Source organism: Anoplophora glabripennis, unplaced genomic scaffold, assembly GCF_000390285.2.
Source record: "Anoplophora glabripennis isolate ALB-LARVAE unplaced genomic scaffold, Agla_2.0 scaffold95, whole genome shotgun sequence".
NCBI lineage: Eukaryota > Metazoa > Arthropoda > Insecta > Coleoptera > Cerambycidae > Anoplophora > Anoplophora glabripennis.
Window position 1 is genome coordinate 929,006 of NW_019416252.1, and position 18,780 is coordinate 947,785.

Genomic DNA, 18,780 nt, shown 5'->3' on the forward strand with positions numbered 1-18,780 from the left:
ATGGCATAAATATAAACTAATATTACATAACTTTTTACAGCGATAAAAACTAAACTTAATCATCAGGTAATAAAAAATAGATATAGTGCATTACTGTAGTTTTATTACTAATTCAATTTTAAATTAAGTTTACCAAAATAAGAACATATTTTTTGGTCCTCGACTGGCCAGCATTAAAATAACTTTTTTTTACTGTTGTGTTAACACAAACATGAAGTACATACTGACTATTTTCTACATAAATATTTCAAAATTCAAAAAAATCGCGACTCAAAGAAATTAACAACAAAATGAAAATAAAAAGACATCTAAATCTTGTGAGATGAAATTTTGTCATTTTTACCACACTAAAAAAATTGATGTACGTATTTAATATCAACCGAGAGTCCCTTTTCTTTTCATCCCTCTGAGAATGTAAAAATATAAAATCCTACATTAAATCTCGCATGAATTTGAACAATAATTTGAATCCACGAGGAAATCTATAAATAATGTCACTATATATAAAAACGTTTTCCAAACATGAAAATTGAAATCGATGTACACTCAGTGCTGAGCGTTGAATAAATTCATCAGAAGTTCTTGTCTTCTCTAAAAAAGAAAAATTATAAAATTACAAGTTAACGAGTAGTGTGATATTGAGGTTAACCTACTGTGTCGTACTAGATGAACACACACTACACTAAATTATTAACATGCAAAGAACACTACTCAACTAAAAGTCACAAGGTACTAAGAGATATGCCAGACAAGATGATCACCAGAAAGATGACGGCCGTGATTTTTTAGTGTCATTTGGAAAAATTTATGACAAGTCTGCTCAGAAAATATTCAGCCAACTTTAGAAAAAAAAACTTGTGTAGTAGTTTTTTTTGCAATTACAAATCTCGAAACACCATCTGTTGTGTGCGATAGATAGGCTCTCATTAAATCTAGGTATTGTAAATATTGACTGAACTGACTACTACAAATACAATTAGATTATGTTGGGTGCAAGGACACAAAGGTGTTAACAGAAATAAGAAACCGGAGGACCTTGTTAGGAAGGGAACTGAAACAAGACTTGGTCCAGAGCCCTTCTGTGACACATCTCCCAGTGTGGTCAGGGAGGCTCTAACAAATAGACTGAACATAGGAAATACTGGGCTTCAAGTCCAAGAAAAAGTCATGCGAAGTAACTTATGGAGTATCTCTTATAGAAAACAACAAATGAGTTGGTGAGCTTGAATAAAATTTGCTAAAGAAAGTGATAGAAGTTATAACGGGACACTGTCACTTTAGGAAACATCTACACAAGATAAGGACCGTCAGGTCTACCGAAGATATGACTTAGAAGTTGAAACTTCTCTGTATATAATGGGAGAGTGGTCAGGATTTGCAGGTAGTAGAATGACATTCCTGGGAAAACCCTTTTTGGAACTGAGAAAAGTCTCGGCAAGGAAGCTCTTGGACTTTGTTAAAAGAACATAACTTCTTGCTGAATAGATTTCAACACTGCTGTAGGGTTTGAATAGAACCTAAATAAGACTCGGGTGTTGTTTGACCCATCATCTATTTATGAACAGTATGTGAACAATTTCTTATTATACTTATAACGACTAGTTATTCTCCAGGCAGACAAGAGAAAAATAATACAATGCAGTAAATATTAAAGTAATACTTTTAAAGCAATCAGTAAGTTAATAGCAGTAAATTACACAATAATTTATGAGAGGGGTTGCCTATTACATTTCAGGAATACATGATCCTGGTGCTGCCATCTGACAATCAATGTTCCTACCGTAAAGTTTGACCTAAGAAAATACTTACGGAATTCAATCGTGGTTGTGGTTTGATCACTGACAAATGAAGGTCATCCAAAATTAGTTATTGATCCAGAAAACATTGATGCAGTGCATGAACTGATATTGGAAGATCATCATGTGACTTGTGAGATTGAGGTATATTTGGACATTAATGGAACCAGCATTATATTCAATATTGCACGAACATTAGGCCGCAAAAAAAATTTGCTCGGGTTGGATTTCACATAATTTGACAAATGTTCAAAAAATGCTCATGTTGATTGGTCGAAAGAAATGCTCAAGAAATATGATGGCAGTGCGTCAAAACACGTTTATAACATCGTAACAGGTGACGAATCATTGATCTATGCGTATGAGCCCGAAAGTAAACAGCGGTCGACTGTATGGGTCTTTCAAAATGAGCACTTCTAAGCAAATGGTCACCTGTTTTTTTTTGAAAAAAATTAACATTCTTAGAGCATATACTACATGGAGGCAGCATCACATGTTAAAAAGTGTAGAAGCTGTGGAGAGGAATAGTAGTTTGGGTACTTGCTCTCTCTCTCTAATCGTTGTGGAAGAGTGGGCCAATCCCGTACCTGCTTGAAAAAGCAAGATAATACCTAAACTATCTCTTTCTCTTTCTGTCACTCATCTACACTGTCGCCATAAGCTTGTTTCCTCCACGTAATATATGCTGTAAGGTAACATTAGTGCGACGTCAGACAGTCAATTCTGAATGGTTCAGAAACATTTGTTTACCAGAAGTCTTCGAAAAAATAAGGAAAACCAAATACTGAAAATGCATCATTCTCCACCAGGATAATGCGAACTCACACATCGGCTCAAACAAGAGACTTTTTGAGAACTGAAAATGTTAAATTGATGAGTCATCCGCCTTACAGTCCTGATTTGGCCTCAATGACTTTTTTATTTCCACACAACAAAAATAAATTACGAGATTAACCTTTTTTGATGCCTGAAGAAGCAGTTGATGCGTTCAAAATTCATTTTTGGAGATACCTCAATCGAAATGGAAAAAGTTTCTAAAATTGGTTCAAGCGCATTTGTTCTTTATTCCTAAAATATAAAAGGCAACGCTTGTACTTATAAAAAATAGCATACTAATATAAAGCAGATCAAATTTAAAAGCAAGCAAAGCAACATCATTAGTTGAAATCTTCACAACAATAAAAAATAAACTGCAGTCTAACATTCTTTTAATTTTAGGCTAGATTTATACCAGTAGTCAAAAATTTTTTATTTCATGTAAAATTTTATCGCATACAAGTTGTTTTTAAAGAAGTAGCACAAATGGTACTGGTGAATCTACAGCTAAAAAGAACACATTTTGCATTAAATGACCTTAGTAAAATGTTCACCCTTTAGGAGACACAGCCTCTCAAAATTTCCAAAAAAAATGCAAAAAAATGTAATAGGGGCTGTAATTTGAAAACCGAAAAAGGTATTAGTTAAATTTTACACAAATTTTCTGCTAATGCAACAATTTTTAGATAATTTCTGCCCATTGAAATAAACATCCCCTAAATAATTTTTAGCTACAACTTTAATTGTTTAACAAAAATAGATTATTAAAAAATACGTGTCAGATACCCTGGTTTATTTTAAAACTTTTACCTCTTAATTTTTTTGCTTTAAACGTAACAATTTATTAACAAAAAAAATAAGTTCATTATCCATTACTGCTCATTGCAAATAAGAAATATTTTAGTAGGTGGCTATGTTGCTAATAGATATATCTTTTGTGACTTTTTGAGTGTTTCCTTGTACTTACCACTCAATAATTTGATTTTTTTACGATAACAGGAAGAATTACGGCAAACAATTTTACTAATGATGAATATATTGACGTGCTGCAAGTATTTTTTGAATGTCAGATAAACTGAGCCTCAGCAAGAAGAATGTACACTACCACTAGAGACATCTAAATCTAATGATAGAAATTAGCATGACGCTTACTTGAATATGTATTTCTTAGATGTAATCGTGCTAGCTGTAATGCGAATGATAATGAATTAAATTTTTTTTTGTTAATAACCGATTAGTTTTAAAGCAAAAAAGGTAAAAGTTTTAAAATAAACAAGGCTATCTGACATGTATTTTGGAATATCCAATATTTGTCAAACAAAAAAGTTCTAACATTTTACTGTTATACCTTTTCTGGTTTTCAAATATTTTTTTTGGAAACTTTGAGAGGCTGTATCTCCTAAGGGGTGAACATTTAACTAAGGCAATTTTTTGCAAAACGTGTCCTTTTTAGCTGTAGATTCACTGGTACCATTTGTGCTCCTTCTTTTAAAAACACGCTGTATTAGAATTGCTGTATTAATTTGCATCGATTGAACAAAACTCGCATAAAATGAAAGACTTCACAAGCGGCTAAAAGCAGCACTATCAAACACCATTTCTATAGCAATCGCATACAATTCGAAAAGGTTGCTATTTTAGTGTATTAAAAATCAAATTTCTAAATCTATTTGATACTTTCAAGCACACTGAAACAATTCGGGCTAGGATTTTCATGCAATACAAACTATGTTATCTGCAAAGTTAAAATACCTGTTCCAAACGGTGACGGGGTCGGTGGTGACCATGGCGATGATGACCCTTTTTTAAAAAAAGAATTTAAAGGATAAAATTGAAGTCTTTTGCTATTATTATATATTTAGATCTTTTATAAAATCAGCCACATTCATGTATAAAAACTGTGAAAACTCTAAATTGATTTTTTGCATGAATATGAATATCAGGTGTCCCAAAATTCTCGCAAGATTTGAATTTTGCGCCATCAGAGGTTTGGCAGCATATCGTCTGAATAGTGATTTAACTTCATCAACTGTGAAAAATTCAGGAGACCGGATCAATTAAACACTTTGTCCGCCTTTCAACAAGTCGTTTAACACACAACATCGAAACAGTTCGTGATAGTGTTGCTGAGAATCCAGGAACATTAATTCGGCACCGGTCAAGAAAATGGACATTTCGAGAAGCTCCTTACAGTTCATTTTCACAAAAGATTTGCTGCTTCATGCTCACAAAGTTCAATTGAATCAAGAACTGAAGCCTACTGACTATGCAGAGTGAATAGAGTTTGTAGAATAGATTATGGAACAAGTGGATGCTGATTTTTAGAACAAAATCATTATCTTGATGACTTCGTTAATTGACAAAATTGTCACATTTGAGGTTCAGAAAATCCACGAGTGATTGTTGAAAAACAAATGCAACAAAAATGTGTTACTGTTTGGTGCTGATTCTGGACTGGAGGCATCATTGGACCAATTTTTTTAAAAAATGTGGCTGGCCAGGCAATAACAGTTAATGGTGCCACTACTGCGACATGGTGATCCAGTTTTTTGTGACTAAATTACAAGACATGGATGTAGACGACATGTGGTTTCAACAAGACGGTGCCACATACCATACACCCCAAGAAACAATTCATTTACTGCACGAGTCATTTCCTGGTAGCGCTGTATCAACGAAATTCATCTGCATTTATGCTAAACAATCATATAAAATTTCGACAAAAGAATGTGATATACCAGCAAAACGGTGGAGCCCATTTACACGATATGCTGCTTTATGAATCAATAAAAAATTAACAATTTTTAACTAAACACCTGTTTTCTATCAAAATTACTTCTTGCGTGAATTAAGAGACACTCTTTATATTAAAAAGAATAAATATGAGATATCAGCAACTTATTGGAATAAAATATGACCGTACTAATTTACATGAAACCTTTCTTGAATATAAAATATAGCGTGTAAATTACGTAGATAGACAATTTTTAAGGGGCGATTTATTAAGTGATTTTAGGCCAAAAAGGTTGAACAGGGGTCCGTAAATCAATACTTTTTTAGATGCAGCGTATTGCAATAAAAATATGCTAGATATTTTTATAACCTCTACAGGGTGTTTTTAAATGAAGTAGCAAAAATGGTACCAGTGAATGTAGAGCCAAATATAAGAGGATTGAAGTCAAAATACCTTATATGAAAGGTGCACCCCTGAGGCGATATACTCTCTTAAAGGAGGGGATTGAAATTCACATTTAATTTTTTTCTTTAACATGAGGAATGCTAGAGATACGAAACTTGGTATAAGCATCCTACTAATAAAGAGACAACTTTTCGATATTTGTTCGATCACTGGCGTATTTTAGAAAAGAGTGAAACAGTCAACCCCATTGCAATATTTTATTAGAAATTGTTTATATGAAGTAAAATATTTATTTAAAAATATTTATTGGGAAGACTGATTTATTGCGCAACTTTTTTACCTCTTGTAATTTTTCGATAAAACCGATAGTTTTCTAGTAAAAAAATTAGATGCGTCATCATTCACTAAAGGGGTAATTGCAAAAATTTGTAAAAATAAAGTAGGCGGAAGTCATAACATATAAATTGTTATTTATCATATTAATAAATTGTCACTTTCTGTCAATAAGCTGGTAATTTAATAATAATAAGAATAATTTGCTATTAATTAATAAAAAATGTTTGATGACTTATGACTACAGGACATGTATTAGGTAAAGTTATTTATTTGAAATAAAATTTAATAAAAACGAAAAACAAGAAATGCAAAATTAAATTTAAAGAATATTCTCAAAATAATTTCCATTTTGCTGCAAGCATAACTTAATACGTCTGTTGAAGTTATAACACACTCACACAAACAGTTATTGGTTATTGAAAAGGTCATCTGCTGCCTGAAATATTCTTAAGCGTAGTTCTTCTCAGGAGGCAACAGGAGTGGCATAAACAATGCTTTTTATGTGTCCCCACAAAAAGAAATCGATAGGCATTAGGTCAGGTGAACGTGCAGGCCAACAAACAGGGACATCACGACCATGACCAATCCAGCGATTCAGGTAATCTAAATTTAACCATTCTATAACAGCAAGTGTACTATGTGCATCGTGCATATACCACATCACTTGACGTGTAGTGAGGGGTACATCCTTCGTTCAAAAATCTAAGATACTCGACCGCTCCAAGCCTGTGTGGAAGAATAAAAGGACCTACTAGAGTATTTCCTACAATTTCCATGCAAACGTTTAAACTGAAATTATGTTGACATCTTGAAACAAATATTTCACGAGTATTTTCATCCGACCATGAATGAACATTATAAAGGTTTACTGCACCTACTCTAGGAAAATTTGCTTCATTGGTGAAAAGTATATTCATTAGGAAATTTAAGTCATGCCTGGAAATACAATTAATGTACCATTGACAAAAATCCACGTGGTTAGGTAAATCAGAGTCATTCAGTTCTTGCACGGGTTGATGGAGAAAAGGGTATAAATATTTTCATGAGCTACATTCCACACGAGACTGTGAAACTTGCAGTTGCTTAGATACCTGTCTTGTGCTTGTACCACAGTCTTGTTCTTGAAGTTCCAGTATAGCTTCCTCAGTTTCAACAGCTCGGACATTACACCTTTTCCGACACACTCACGATTGGGCTGAATTTTACCAGTTTCGCAAAGCCTTCTTTTTACTGAGGCCAATGTTTGTCTATGAGGAATCGGTCGGTTTGGATATATTTGGTGGTATAATCTTACTGCAGCGTTAGTATTTTTTCTGGATTCGAAGACACTTGGAGCATGTCGACATATTCGTCATTGGTATAAATATTATTTGCCATAATTATTCTGATAATAAATTAATCAATTGGTACTAATTATTGATTGACAGAAAGTGTCAATTTATTAATATGATAAATAACAATTTATTTGTTGACATCCGCCTGCTTTATTTTTAAAAATTTTCGCAATTACTCCTCTAGTGAATCGCATCTAATTGTTTTACTAGAAAATTATCGGTTTTATCGAAAAATTACAAGATGTAAAAAAGTCGCGCAATAAATCAGTCTTCCCAATAAATATTTTTAAATAAATAATTTACTTCGTATAAACAATTTCTAATAAAATATTGCAATGGGGTTGACTGTTTCACTCCTTTATAAAATACGCCAATGATCGAACAAATATTGACAAGTTGTCTCTTCATTAGTAGGATGCTCATACCAAGTTTCGTGTCTCTAGCATTCCTCATGTTAAAGAAAAAAATTAAAATGTGAATTTCAATCTCTCCTTGAAGAGGGTATATCGCCTCAGGGGTGCAACTTTCATATAAGGTATTTTTACTTCAATCCTCTTATTTTTGGCTCTACATTCACTGGTACTATTTTTGCTACTTCGTTTAAAAACACCTTGTATATTGAAAACTATCGATCTATGGACTCATGTTTGGTTTAAAGTTTGTCGACATTTTTTTAACACCCAGCATATAGTGTGATCCATTGCAAATAGTAAATATGTACTTATTTACCAATTTAAATTGGCTATTAACTCACGTAAGATCCAAGTTACGTTCTGTACCCTATCAATGTAATTTGGATGAAATTTTGAAGAAAAAATATTTATTGCTCATTGTAAAATTAATATTAAGGATTTTATGAATTCCCTTCTTCCTAAAGAGTTCAAGCAATCCACAGAATTATAAATAAATTACAGACTACATTCCAAATCGATTTTGACCATCTACGTCTCGAAAATAAAGCTTTTCCGAAAATACAGAGCCTTCATAAATGATTACAAGCCACGCGACCAGTAATTTTATTTCCTTTATGTTGGCCATTAAATTTCGGTAAAATTAAAAATGATTAAAATAATATCAAGGTTACAGTTAAATACAACGTTCCGTTTCACCGGTTGTGGTTGGTGTAATTTTTTACGAGATTCTATTCAACCAATCAACGATCGCATTATCTCGAGCGTAGACGTAACAGTTTGTCATTGTTCACAGTAAACGATTCATCGATATTGGTGACAAGATTTAGAGATTTTTCGTTATCAGTACCAATCGTGCAATGTTGGGTTGCTTAAGCTCAGCGCTCACGTGGCTTGCAAACATTTATGAAGGCTATGTATATTTGATAATCGACAACACTAGATATCGCAAAGTGGACCAACCATCATTAAAGTTTTATGTATTTTGTCATCAGTTAAGTACAATTTTTTCTATGAAAAAATTTACAAACAAATTAAACTCACGAGTTGATTAGCATGTCGTCTTACTTGGTGGAGTACTTCCATGTGGGGCTCTCGGGGCAGCTTCTTGGCCCTGTCCTTGTAATGGTCTGTTATGCCCACAGTCGGGTCCACTTTCAGTTTTGACGGATCGATTTCGGCCTTGGCGGCCGCCGCCGCGCCCGCAACGTTCTGCTGGTTCACCATGTTAGTGTCGCTGTACAACGGGCACCTATAAACGAAATGTTGTCATATACAAACTTTAAACGACATGCAACAGCTTACAGTTGGTATTTGTCGCCGCCAATCCCATTGAAATGGGAGTAATCCTTCACGGGCTGTTGGCAGATGTAGCACATGCTTGCCCCACACGAGCATGTCATCTTGTTGCACCCTTCCTCCTTGAAGAAGCTGGTGCTGCATTTCCAACATTTTCTAAAACAATAATTACTTGTTTAACCCTTTCACTGCTCCAGACGAGTTTATTCGCTAAAAATTTATAGGACTCAAATTGCTCCAGACAGATTAATTCGCTTGAATAGTTAATCAGGCTACTCAAACCATATATATTCGTAACCATGCGCATTAGTGACTCGGTTGTTGCAATTGGTATAGGGAATTTTTTCGAGCGAAGCTTATAGCAATTGTGGCAACTAATTTTTATGGAGAGGTACTGGTAATAATGCCAAGATGTTCATCTCAATTACAGGATAGGAATAGCCAGATATAGTAATTAAAATAATAATTAGAAAACATCCCACAACTAATTTAAAAAAAATACAGATACTCTAAAATATAACTACTATATAAAATATTTATTTATTTATGTTTTAAAATAATAATTTTTGCTGCTTTATAATGTACAAAATAAAAAATAAATAAAAATACTAATTTGACACGTTTGAATTATTTTTTCAAATAATTTCAAGTTTTTAATAAAAAGTATTTTATTTAATACCCTCTTACCAAGTTTGATAGAAAAATTAAAACAAGTTGTTTTGTAATTGTTCCTATTTAAAATTAAATCAATGTAAAATAAAAGTGTAAATTATGTTGCCCATCAACAACTTACTTAAATACGATTTTTATTTTGTCTCAAAAATATTTTATTTCTTGCGCTCTTTTTTTTTGGTGATATGGACAAGGCCGATTCTTGGCATTGGATAAGAGATATCCGCAAAAATTGTCACTGGGACTGCACGCTTTCCCCTTTTCCGCTTTATTAATAATAATCGGTTTAAATACGCTTAATATACAGGGTGTCCGGTAAATAATGGATAACCTTTTAACTGGTGATGGGGAACCCTAGGGTTGTTCAGAAAATCGACTTTTATCTTAGTACAAAGTGCCTTCGTTTTTCAGTTACTTGTTTTTTTTTCGAAATTTCCACCATAGAATACTTTATTGATCATTACGGCCACAAGAGAACGTATTATCTTTCAGTTATTTTGCGTAATATTTTTGAATTGTGTTCTTATCACATGCTTATCAGAATTTTTAACTAGCAATAGTAGTTCTTATTTAACAAAAAAGGGCATTCATAGGAAGGTGCAGAGCCTGCATCAGGGAAGGCAATATACAATTTGAACATTTACTGTAATTTTTAAATAAAATTAAATAATTGAAAGATAATATGTTTTTCACTTAATCTCTTCGCAATAGATGAAGTTAAATCACTATCAGTCCAGACGGTATCTGTTTCAAAAAGCCATATTTGGGTGAATCGTATATCCACGGAGATTTTTGGCTTTTTGGCTTTCAAATATCACTAGAAATGAAAATTTTTCTATGGGCATAAAAATAAACGTGGGCTTAACTTTTGGCGGCACAATATGTTAAAAAATTCGAAAAATGTCATATTTTTCTTCCTATTTAATTATGTATCTTTTCAAGAGTTGATTTTAGGCGAAAATGGAAGAGGAAAAAAATGTTTGTAATTAAATTTTTTACAATACATGACTGGTTACAAATCGAATGAATCATGATTATTATGGTAAAAATCGAAAAAATCACAAAAATGGGGTTAAAAAACAATACTTTTTAGGGAATTTTTTTGGTGTATTTAAATTGGGTGTAGGACCTTTATACTTGGCTCAAGAAAACTTCATGTTATGTAGAATCATCACACCAAATTTCATCAAAATCGGTTCGATAGATTTTGCATAATAATTTTGCAATCCAGATTTTGAAAAAAAAATTGCAAATTTTCAAAATTTTGCACAGCAAAAACCAAGGCCCTTAGATACTTGAAAATTTAATCACATATAGAAGGGCTCTCAAGCTTTCAAACTTTTTTTGAAAAATTCGAATCCGTCAATTAGGAGAGCTCTGGCGCTTGTTTAAACATTGGTCGAATTTTTGTACTTATAAACAATTAGAACTTTGTGAATATTCAATCAAATCAAATTTTTTAAAGCAGGTTTTAAAAGTTCTTGGAAAGACGCTTCTTTAAAAAAAAACAGATCGATTGATCAATTAGTTACGTAGTTATAGCCGTCATTTACACTAAATGTACTGGGACATCCGGGCTAATTTTTCGAAAAATACCTTTGGTATTCCGAGTACTTACCAGGTCTAAGATTACAATACTTTTCTTCATTGGCAACCTACTTTAAAACGTGTTTAAAGTTATTTATGCAAGCGAGAAATTCAATAAAATCGTACGGGTGGTGGTGGTGGGGGAAGCAGAGAGCGCGGCCGCTTCGGCCTGCTCGAAATTGAATCGTCTATAACTACGTAACTAATTGATCAATCGATCTGTTTTTTTTTAAAGAAGCGTCTTTCCAAGAACTTTTAAAACCTGCTTTAAAAAATTTGATTTGATTGAATATTCACAAAGTTCTAATTGTTTATAAGTACAAAAATTCGACCAATGTTTAAACAAGCGCCAGAACTCTCCTAATTGACGGATTCGAATTTTTCAAAAAAAGTTTGAAAGCCTGAGAGCCCTATATGTGATTAAATTTTCAAGTATCTAAGGGCCTTGGTTTTTGCTGTGCAAAATTTTGAAAATTTGCAATTTTTTTTTAATCTGGATTGCAAAATTATTATGCAAAATCTATCAAACCGATTTTGATAAAATTTGGTGTGATGATTCTACATAACATGAAGTTTTCTTGAGACAAGTATGAAGATCATACACCCAATTTAAATACACCAAAAAATTCCCTAAAAAGTATCGTTTTTAACCCCATTTTTGTGATTTTTTCGATTTTTACCATAATAATCATGATTCATTCGATTTGTAACCAGTTATGTATTGTAAAAAATTTAATTACAAACATTTTTTTCCTCTTCCATTTTCGCCTAAAATCAACTCTTAAAAAGATACATAATTAAATAGGAAGAGAAATATGACATTTTTTCAATTTTTTTAACATATTGTGCCGTCAAAAGTTAAGTCCAATTTTTTTTTATGCGCATAGAAAAATTTTCATATTTGAAAGCCAAAAAGCCAAAAATCTCCATGGATATATGATTCACCCAAACCAAAACAGATACTGCTTGGTCTACTATTCCGACCATATTTTGTACGAAAATTGCAAAATATCCATTATTTTAAAAATAATGCTCAACAATGAAAATGCGTTGTCCTTTTGCGCAGCGCTCCATGTTTACAAACCTTGAACTGTCAGCTGTCATGCTGTTTTTTTTTGACGTCAACGCTGTACTGCACAATTAGTCCATTAACTACGTGAATTTACCGGGAAAAATTTGCGGAAGTTTTGATATTTGGTGATTATGTTTTTTCGATTTTTTATTTTGCCACTGGCGCCGCTATTCAAAGAAAAAAGTGACCTGAAACTAATTTTTGTATACAGGGTGTTTCTTAATGATGTGGAAATATTTTAAGAAGGTGTTTAGAAAGTAATTTTAGGAGGGTACTTCCAATACATTTTTTCAATTTGAGCCCCCCCCCTGAGAAAATATTCAAATCTCAAAATGGCCGAAAAAATTAGCTTTTATTTTTTTTTATTAAATTTTTAGTTCATATTTGCTTAGCTTCTCCTATGGATAAAAAAGAATTTTTGCAAAAAGCATGTCAAAAATGACGATCGTTTTGGGTAACTGTTATACTAATTATGTGTACCTAATCGTCAACGAAAAATAATTTTTTTTTGCTTGTAAACCATTAAGTATACGAAAAAATGGAGATGGTAAAAAAAGTTTTTAAATGAAATGTAGTATGAAAAGCTATTTTTCTGGTTGGAATTGGCTAATGTAGAAAAAAGTTGTGAAAGAAATAAAACCAAGGGGTGCTAATTTCTTTCATTCAGACATAAACCAGAAAAAAAAGACTACCAAAAAATACCATTCAACCAGTTGTTAACGTGTACCAAAATTCAAATTTCTAAGTTTAACCGTTTTCGTGAAAAAAAATAAAAGCTAATTTTTTCGGCCATTTTGAGATTTGAATATTTTCTCAAATCAAAAAAATATATTGGAAGTACCCCTTGATTCTGGTTGATTTTACAACAAAAATGATTTTGTAATAAATTAAACTGCATCATTTTCTCTACAAAATGGGTCTCTATCCTAACTAACCATTTTCACGTACGAGAATTACAAAGCTGTACGTAAAGTGTAAAACAATACGCATTTAATGTGTTAAACCCTCCGCTTGGCTGCAACAGTTGACCATTGACTTAATGTGTTGCAAGAAAACCCTAATCTTCACAAAGTTATAAAAGTATTTAAAGAAAAAGATGCTGACAAAGAAAGTGTAGCTAAAGCTGAAGAATACTTTCTTCTCAGACTTTACCGTTACAATAAAAAGGAATCTGAACACTTATAGACACCAATGCTTCATAAAATCAACATCATTGCCTCCTACAGAAGCAGCAGCAAGACAACATTCGTTTCGAATGTATCATCAGGTACAGCAATGGATTGGTAACGAAAAACCTGCAGATCAATGGGGATGGAAGTCAGGCAAAAATGGTCTTGTCCCTCTGACTACACTCCAAGCACCTGCTCCAGAAGTTCTTAAACTAATTTCTTGTAAAGGATGTCGGAGAGCATGTGGATGTACGGCTCAACTTTTCTATAATTTGCTCAAACTATGACAATAGATGTGATAACATGCCTCAAGCATTGGAAGATAGTGATGACGATGAAGACACATACGATCTTAGAACCACTGTGAAATGAAATCGATACAGAAAGTAGAGAAGAAGCTACTGCGCCAGAAGAATTTACCCCACTCTGAGACTTCGTTGCCTTTGTAATTTTCATTTATCAATTAATGTGTGAATTAGGCCTACTGGAGACCACAGAAAAAGAAATGTGCCATATAGTCTACTTCATCGTGGTGTGGGTATTAATTTTCACTGCACATTAAATGGTGACCTTTCTTAGTCTCCTATCTGCCTCTCCCCGCTTCTATGGTGTCTAGTAATGGACGGTCTCCTTAAACGCCTAACCTCGGAGTGATATAGTGATGCCCAGGCTTACGCCGATGATGGCGTGGTTCTAGTCGCGGGCCGGTTTTTGGACGTGGTAGGATCATAGAGAGGTGGTGCGAGGAGATGGGGCTCTCAGTCAACTCAAAGAAGACAGATGATCCTATTTACAAGGAGAAGGAAGATAGGTGATTTCAGGGCTCCAACCATGTATGGGAGGCCCCTGACTTTGGTCAGGGAAGTCAAATACTTGGGGGTAATCTTGGACAGTAAACTGTCGTGGGGGCCACAGGTTGAGAGGATTACCCGGAAATCAGTGGCAACCCTCTTGCAGTTAAGGAAGGTAGTTGGCAAAAACTGGGGACTCAATCCAAGGGTGCTTCACTGGGTGTACACGGCGGTGGTCAGGCCGAGGCTACAGTATGGGGCCTTGGTCTGGTGGCCGTGTGTGGACCGGGTGACGGTAGCCAGGAAGTTGGTGAGAATCCAGAGACTTGCCTGCTTAGGTATTACAGGGGCAATGAGGACGACTCCAACTGCCGCGTTAGAGGTCCTTCTGGGGCTGCCGCCCCTTCCTACATGGATTATGAGGGAGGCGATGGCGACAAACCTTAGGATAAGGGACGCCGGCGGTTGGAGAGCTAAAGGACGCACTGAGGGCCATGCTGCCGTGGCTCTCAGGGCAGAGAGGGACATCCCAATATCCGCCTTGAGGGTTACGGAAGCAGAGGACCGGCTTAGGTTAGGAAGGAAGTATGTCACCACTTTCCCTTCGAGAGAGCAGTGGAAGCAGGATGGTGATATGTTCTCCCCGGGATCCCTAGTGTGCTATACTGATGGATCTCGGGTAGAAGACGAGTTTTCAGGAGCAGGAATTTATCTGGAAGGCAGCGGCATCCATGAAAGCTTTTCACTGGGTATGTATGCTACAGTCTTCCAGGCTGAGGTTTTTGCTATTTTGATGGTAGCAAGCAAGGAGGAGGTAAGGAATTGTGCAGAGAAGATTTTTATCTGCTCCGACAGTCAGGCCGCGCTCAGAGTGGTTAGCTCGCCGAGGACTAGGTCTGCTCTTGTTCAAGAATGTGGAGACGCTCTAGAGTCATTGGCCAGACGAAAAGTAGAGTTGGTTTGGGTCCCAGGCCATAGGGGCATCCCTGGTAACGAGAGGGTGGATCAATTAGCTCGTCTTGGATCCAGGGGACCTGGACAGGGACCTGAACCAATCTTAGGTATCACACGAGGCAGCATTAATGGGGCCCTCAATAAGTGGGCCTATCAAACTTTAGGTCTGGATTGGAGGAGAAATAGAGGATGCAGGCAGGCCCATAGTTATATACATAGACCTAGCAAATCCAAGACAAGATGGCTGCTGAGCCTCAGTCGAAGAGCCCTAAACCAAATGGTGGGGTTCTGACAGGCCACTGCAGACTTAGGAGGCATTTAAACCTAATAGGAATTGAGGAGGACCCTCTATGCCCGAAATGTGGCGAAGGGGAGGACACCCCTGTCCACCTTCTGGGACAGTGCGCAGCCTTTGGGAGAATAAGACAAAGTCTTTGGTGCTGAAGAGCTGCAAGGGGTTGAGGTGAGAGACCTTCCATGGACCAAAATCCTGGCGTTCATTAGGGCGTCGGGTAGGTTCGAGGAGGGTCAGAGGCAGAGAGTGGTCAGGTGATGAGACGGCGGGGTAGGCAAAAAGGGCCCACTTGTGGCCTAATTGCCAGGCTGAGGCCGCCCCTTTACTATTACTACTACTACTAGTCTCCTATCCAAAATGTGTCGGTTTTATGAAAAAATGGTTAGAACCTATTTTGTAGCAAATTTCCTGGTCTTTAATTTGTTACATAACTATTTTTGCTGTAAAAGCAACGAGTAACGAGATATCTTAAAAATCTCTTTTTTTACCAATTTATTACAATGTGGCAGCGCCGGTGTCAAAGATACGAGGTGGCAGATGAAAAATGTGAAATGAGAAGCACAAAATACGCAAAATTGCGGAATATCAAAACTTCCGCAAAATTGTCCAGCTAAAGGTAATTTACAGCATGTAATTACTGGACTAAAATGGCACAAAAATCAAATCGTGTAAATTTTGAGACACCGAATATGTTTCTACTTTTCTTTCTTATTCAGCCACTTCATCTGCTGAATCAGTGCTACACATCATAAATTAAACAACATTCAATAGCAACAAAATTAAACCACGAACGATACGGACATCTTGGTCGGTAATTGTGGCCGTGACCGAACTGTATTTCTTATTCCTGAGTTAAATTTTTTAATTATTTAAAGAAGTGTATAGATAAAAAAAGTGGAGCATATCAAAAATTTGTTTATAAATAACAATTTTCAGACTTACCTTAACAGAGCTTCGGTCATTTTGTTCTCTATGTAGATCCTCGCCTTAATGTCTTCATCTTTCTCCACCTCCTCGCACTTAAGCGGAAGGTGGTTGGGCTCCTTGCATTTCCGACAGGACTCCTTCATGCAGTCAGGATTGAGACACCGGAAAATTTTGTCCAATTCATTGGGGATACTGGCAAAGTCGCAGAAAGGGCAGGTTTCCAATTCTTCAATACCAGCGGCCTTGATTTCTGCCAATGCTTTCTTCTGGGCCAATTTCGAAAACATCTTTGGTGGCAGAACACTCTGATGGAATAAATAGAGAAAATTAGTAGTTTAACAAAACTAAAAATGTCCGTTGTTGTATAGTTGTATTTTATATTAGCGAAATATTTATTAGCTTTGTTCCTAGTAGAATCCTAACAGTCAGACGCATGCACATATGGATGTAATGCTTACATAAGGTTCAAAATTCATTGTTTCGAATCAAATGCGATTGCGTCGGACTGTTAGAAACTGTTTCTAATGCACTAGGAACAAAGCTAATATCAGTTAAAAAATCGTTTCACCTAGTGCCAAAACAGGTCATGCTTTTGTAATATCTGAGAAATTGCAGATCACTCTGAAGGCCCACGTATCAAGTAGCAGCGACCATTCACAGATAAGCATTAGTTTGTTTCTACTAGCAGAAAATGACCTACTAATTTGTAGGTACTATAAAAGCATGACTATGTTGCACTAGACAATAGTTACTTATGGTACTAGTGCGTTACGGTATATATATCATGCTGGGAAACTAATTTTCCCAAGTGACACAGGTATATGACATAACACACGAGTGCCATACAAAATTTTATGCAACACTTTCATAGAATTTGGTTTTAATAATAAATAAAAGTAACTTAAAATTTCAAGTTGTCAATGTCAGAAAAAGTAATTTAACCAAATGAATGTATTTTTAAATATAGATCATTTCGGGTCACGTGACTTTGACAGAGCGGCCATCTTGCCGGGGGGCATACAAAGATAAATTGCTGAATAGGTTAACATTGTTATTTGCGACTTCGTGGTGTGTGTTTCGAGTTTGTGTTGATATTATAACAGTATGTCTTTAGGTGAATATTACTTATCTCTTCCAGGAGGCGTGAAATCAGTTACGACACGAAAACGGAGATTATAGACATTGTTGATCCTTATTCTCTCCCTGAAATTGAATTAAATAGAAATTTAAGTTTTTTGACAAGTGTCACCATTATGGACATGGTGAATAATTTAATTCTAACTCACAGTTTCTATACTGGACAACAGTTTAAGGCCTATAAGTCTCTACAGGCTTACAAATATTATGAAGCTGGATTTGTTCAAGGTGTCATGGCTAAGAAAATGAATGAAAATTCTTTTGTTGTTATTGGAAAGGTAAGTTACTGATCCATTTAAACTGAAAGTTATACCTAACTAGTAAAAAATGGCCTGAGACGAACAGAATAAAGTTTATTGACTTTGTTTTTTTATGGTATTAGGTGAAACATTCCCAAAGAATAGGAAGCCGCTACATGTATCTTATTACCGGATGGAGCTGTATCGTGTGGTCATTACACTTGCATGGCAGGTTTGAGTGAAGTTTGCAGCCATGTAGCAGCAATTCTGTTTTTTTTTTTTGGAAGCCCGTCCAACTAATGAAGAGATTTCTTGTAGAGAAGCCTTAGCTCAGTGGAAAGAAACAAAACACATTTGGTGTACCCATATTTGCCATTCTTAAATATAAATCAAATTATAAAAACACTTTCTTTTAATAATATTTGCCTGATACAAAATGTTTTTGACAAATTCATGAGTTATTTTAAAAGGTTTCAATCAAATTACCCTGTTTTAAAGACCAACTTTGTCGACGTTCTTTTGATAAGGTGTCTAGTCATTCTCTTCGGTTTTTCAAGGCTTTGGGAATCTTAAAAAATCCAACTTTATCCCTCTCTGCTCTTTTACAACATCCCACAACTGCACAAAATGCCGGCACTTCACACAATTCACATGTAAAAACCGATGTTTACATAAATGTCGCAGATATGTTATTTCTATTGTATGCCCCCCCGACAACATGGCGGATTTGTCGTGACTTCATCCCGAAATGATCTACTACAAAAGAATGCGAATGTCGACCTAAATTGTGTCTGTAACCAAGGGTTT

At 35.1% G+C, this 18,780-nt stretch overlaps 1 protein-coding gene across 6 annotated transcripts in view; it reads right to left on the reverse strand.

Moving 5' to 3' along the window:
• LOC108905853 overlaps positions 1-18,780 on the reverse strand; it is a 48,115-nt gene that overhangs the window by 9,644 nt on the left and 19,691 nt on the right. The window contains exons 13-17 of one of the 6 annotated variants that reach the window (XM_018708895.2): positions 16,613-16,902; positions 9,137-9,286; positions 8,900-9,083; positions 4,365-4,412; positions 87-591 (exon numbers count right to left, since the gene is read on the reverse strand). In XM_018708895.2, the coding sequence (XP_018564411.1) occupies positions 547-591; positions 4,365-4,412; positions 8,900-9,083; positions 9,137-9,286; positions 16,613-16,902 (717 nt within the window). In that variant the 3' untranslated portion in view covers positions 87-546. Of the gene's footprint in view, positions 1-86; positions 592-4,364; positions 4,413-8,875; positions 9,084-9,136; positions 9,287-16,612; positions 16,903-18,780 lie in introns of those variants that run through there. The other 5 variants (XM_018708893.2, XM_018708890.2, XM_018708889.2 and 2 more) reach the window with 5 other exon arrangements.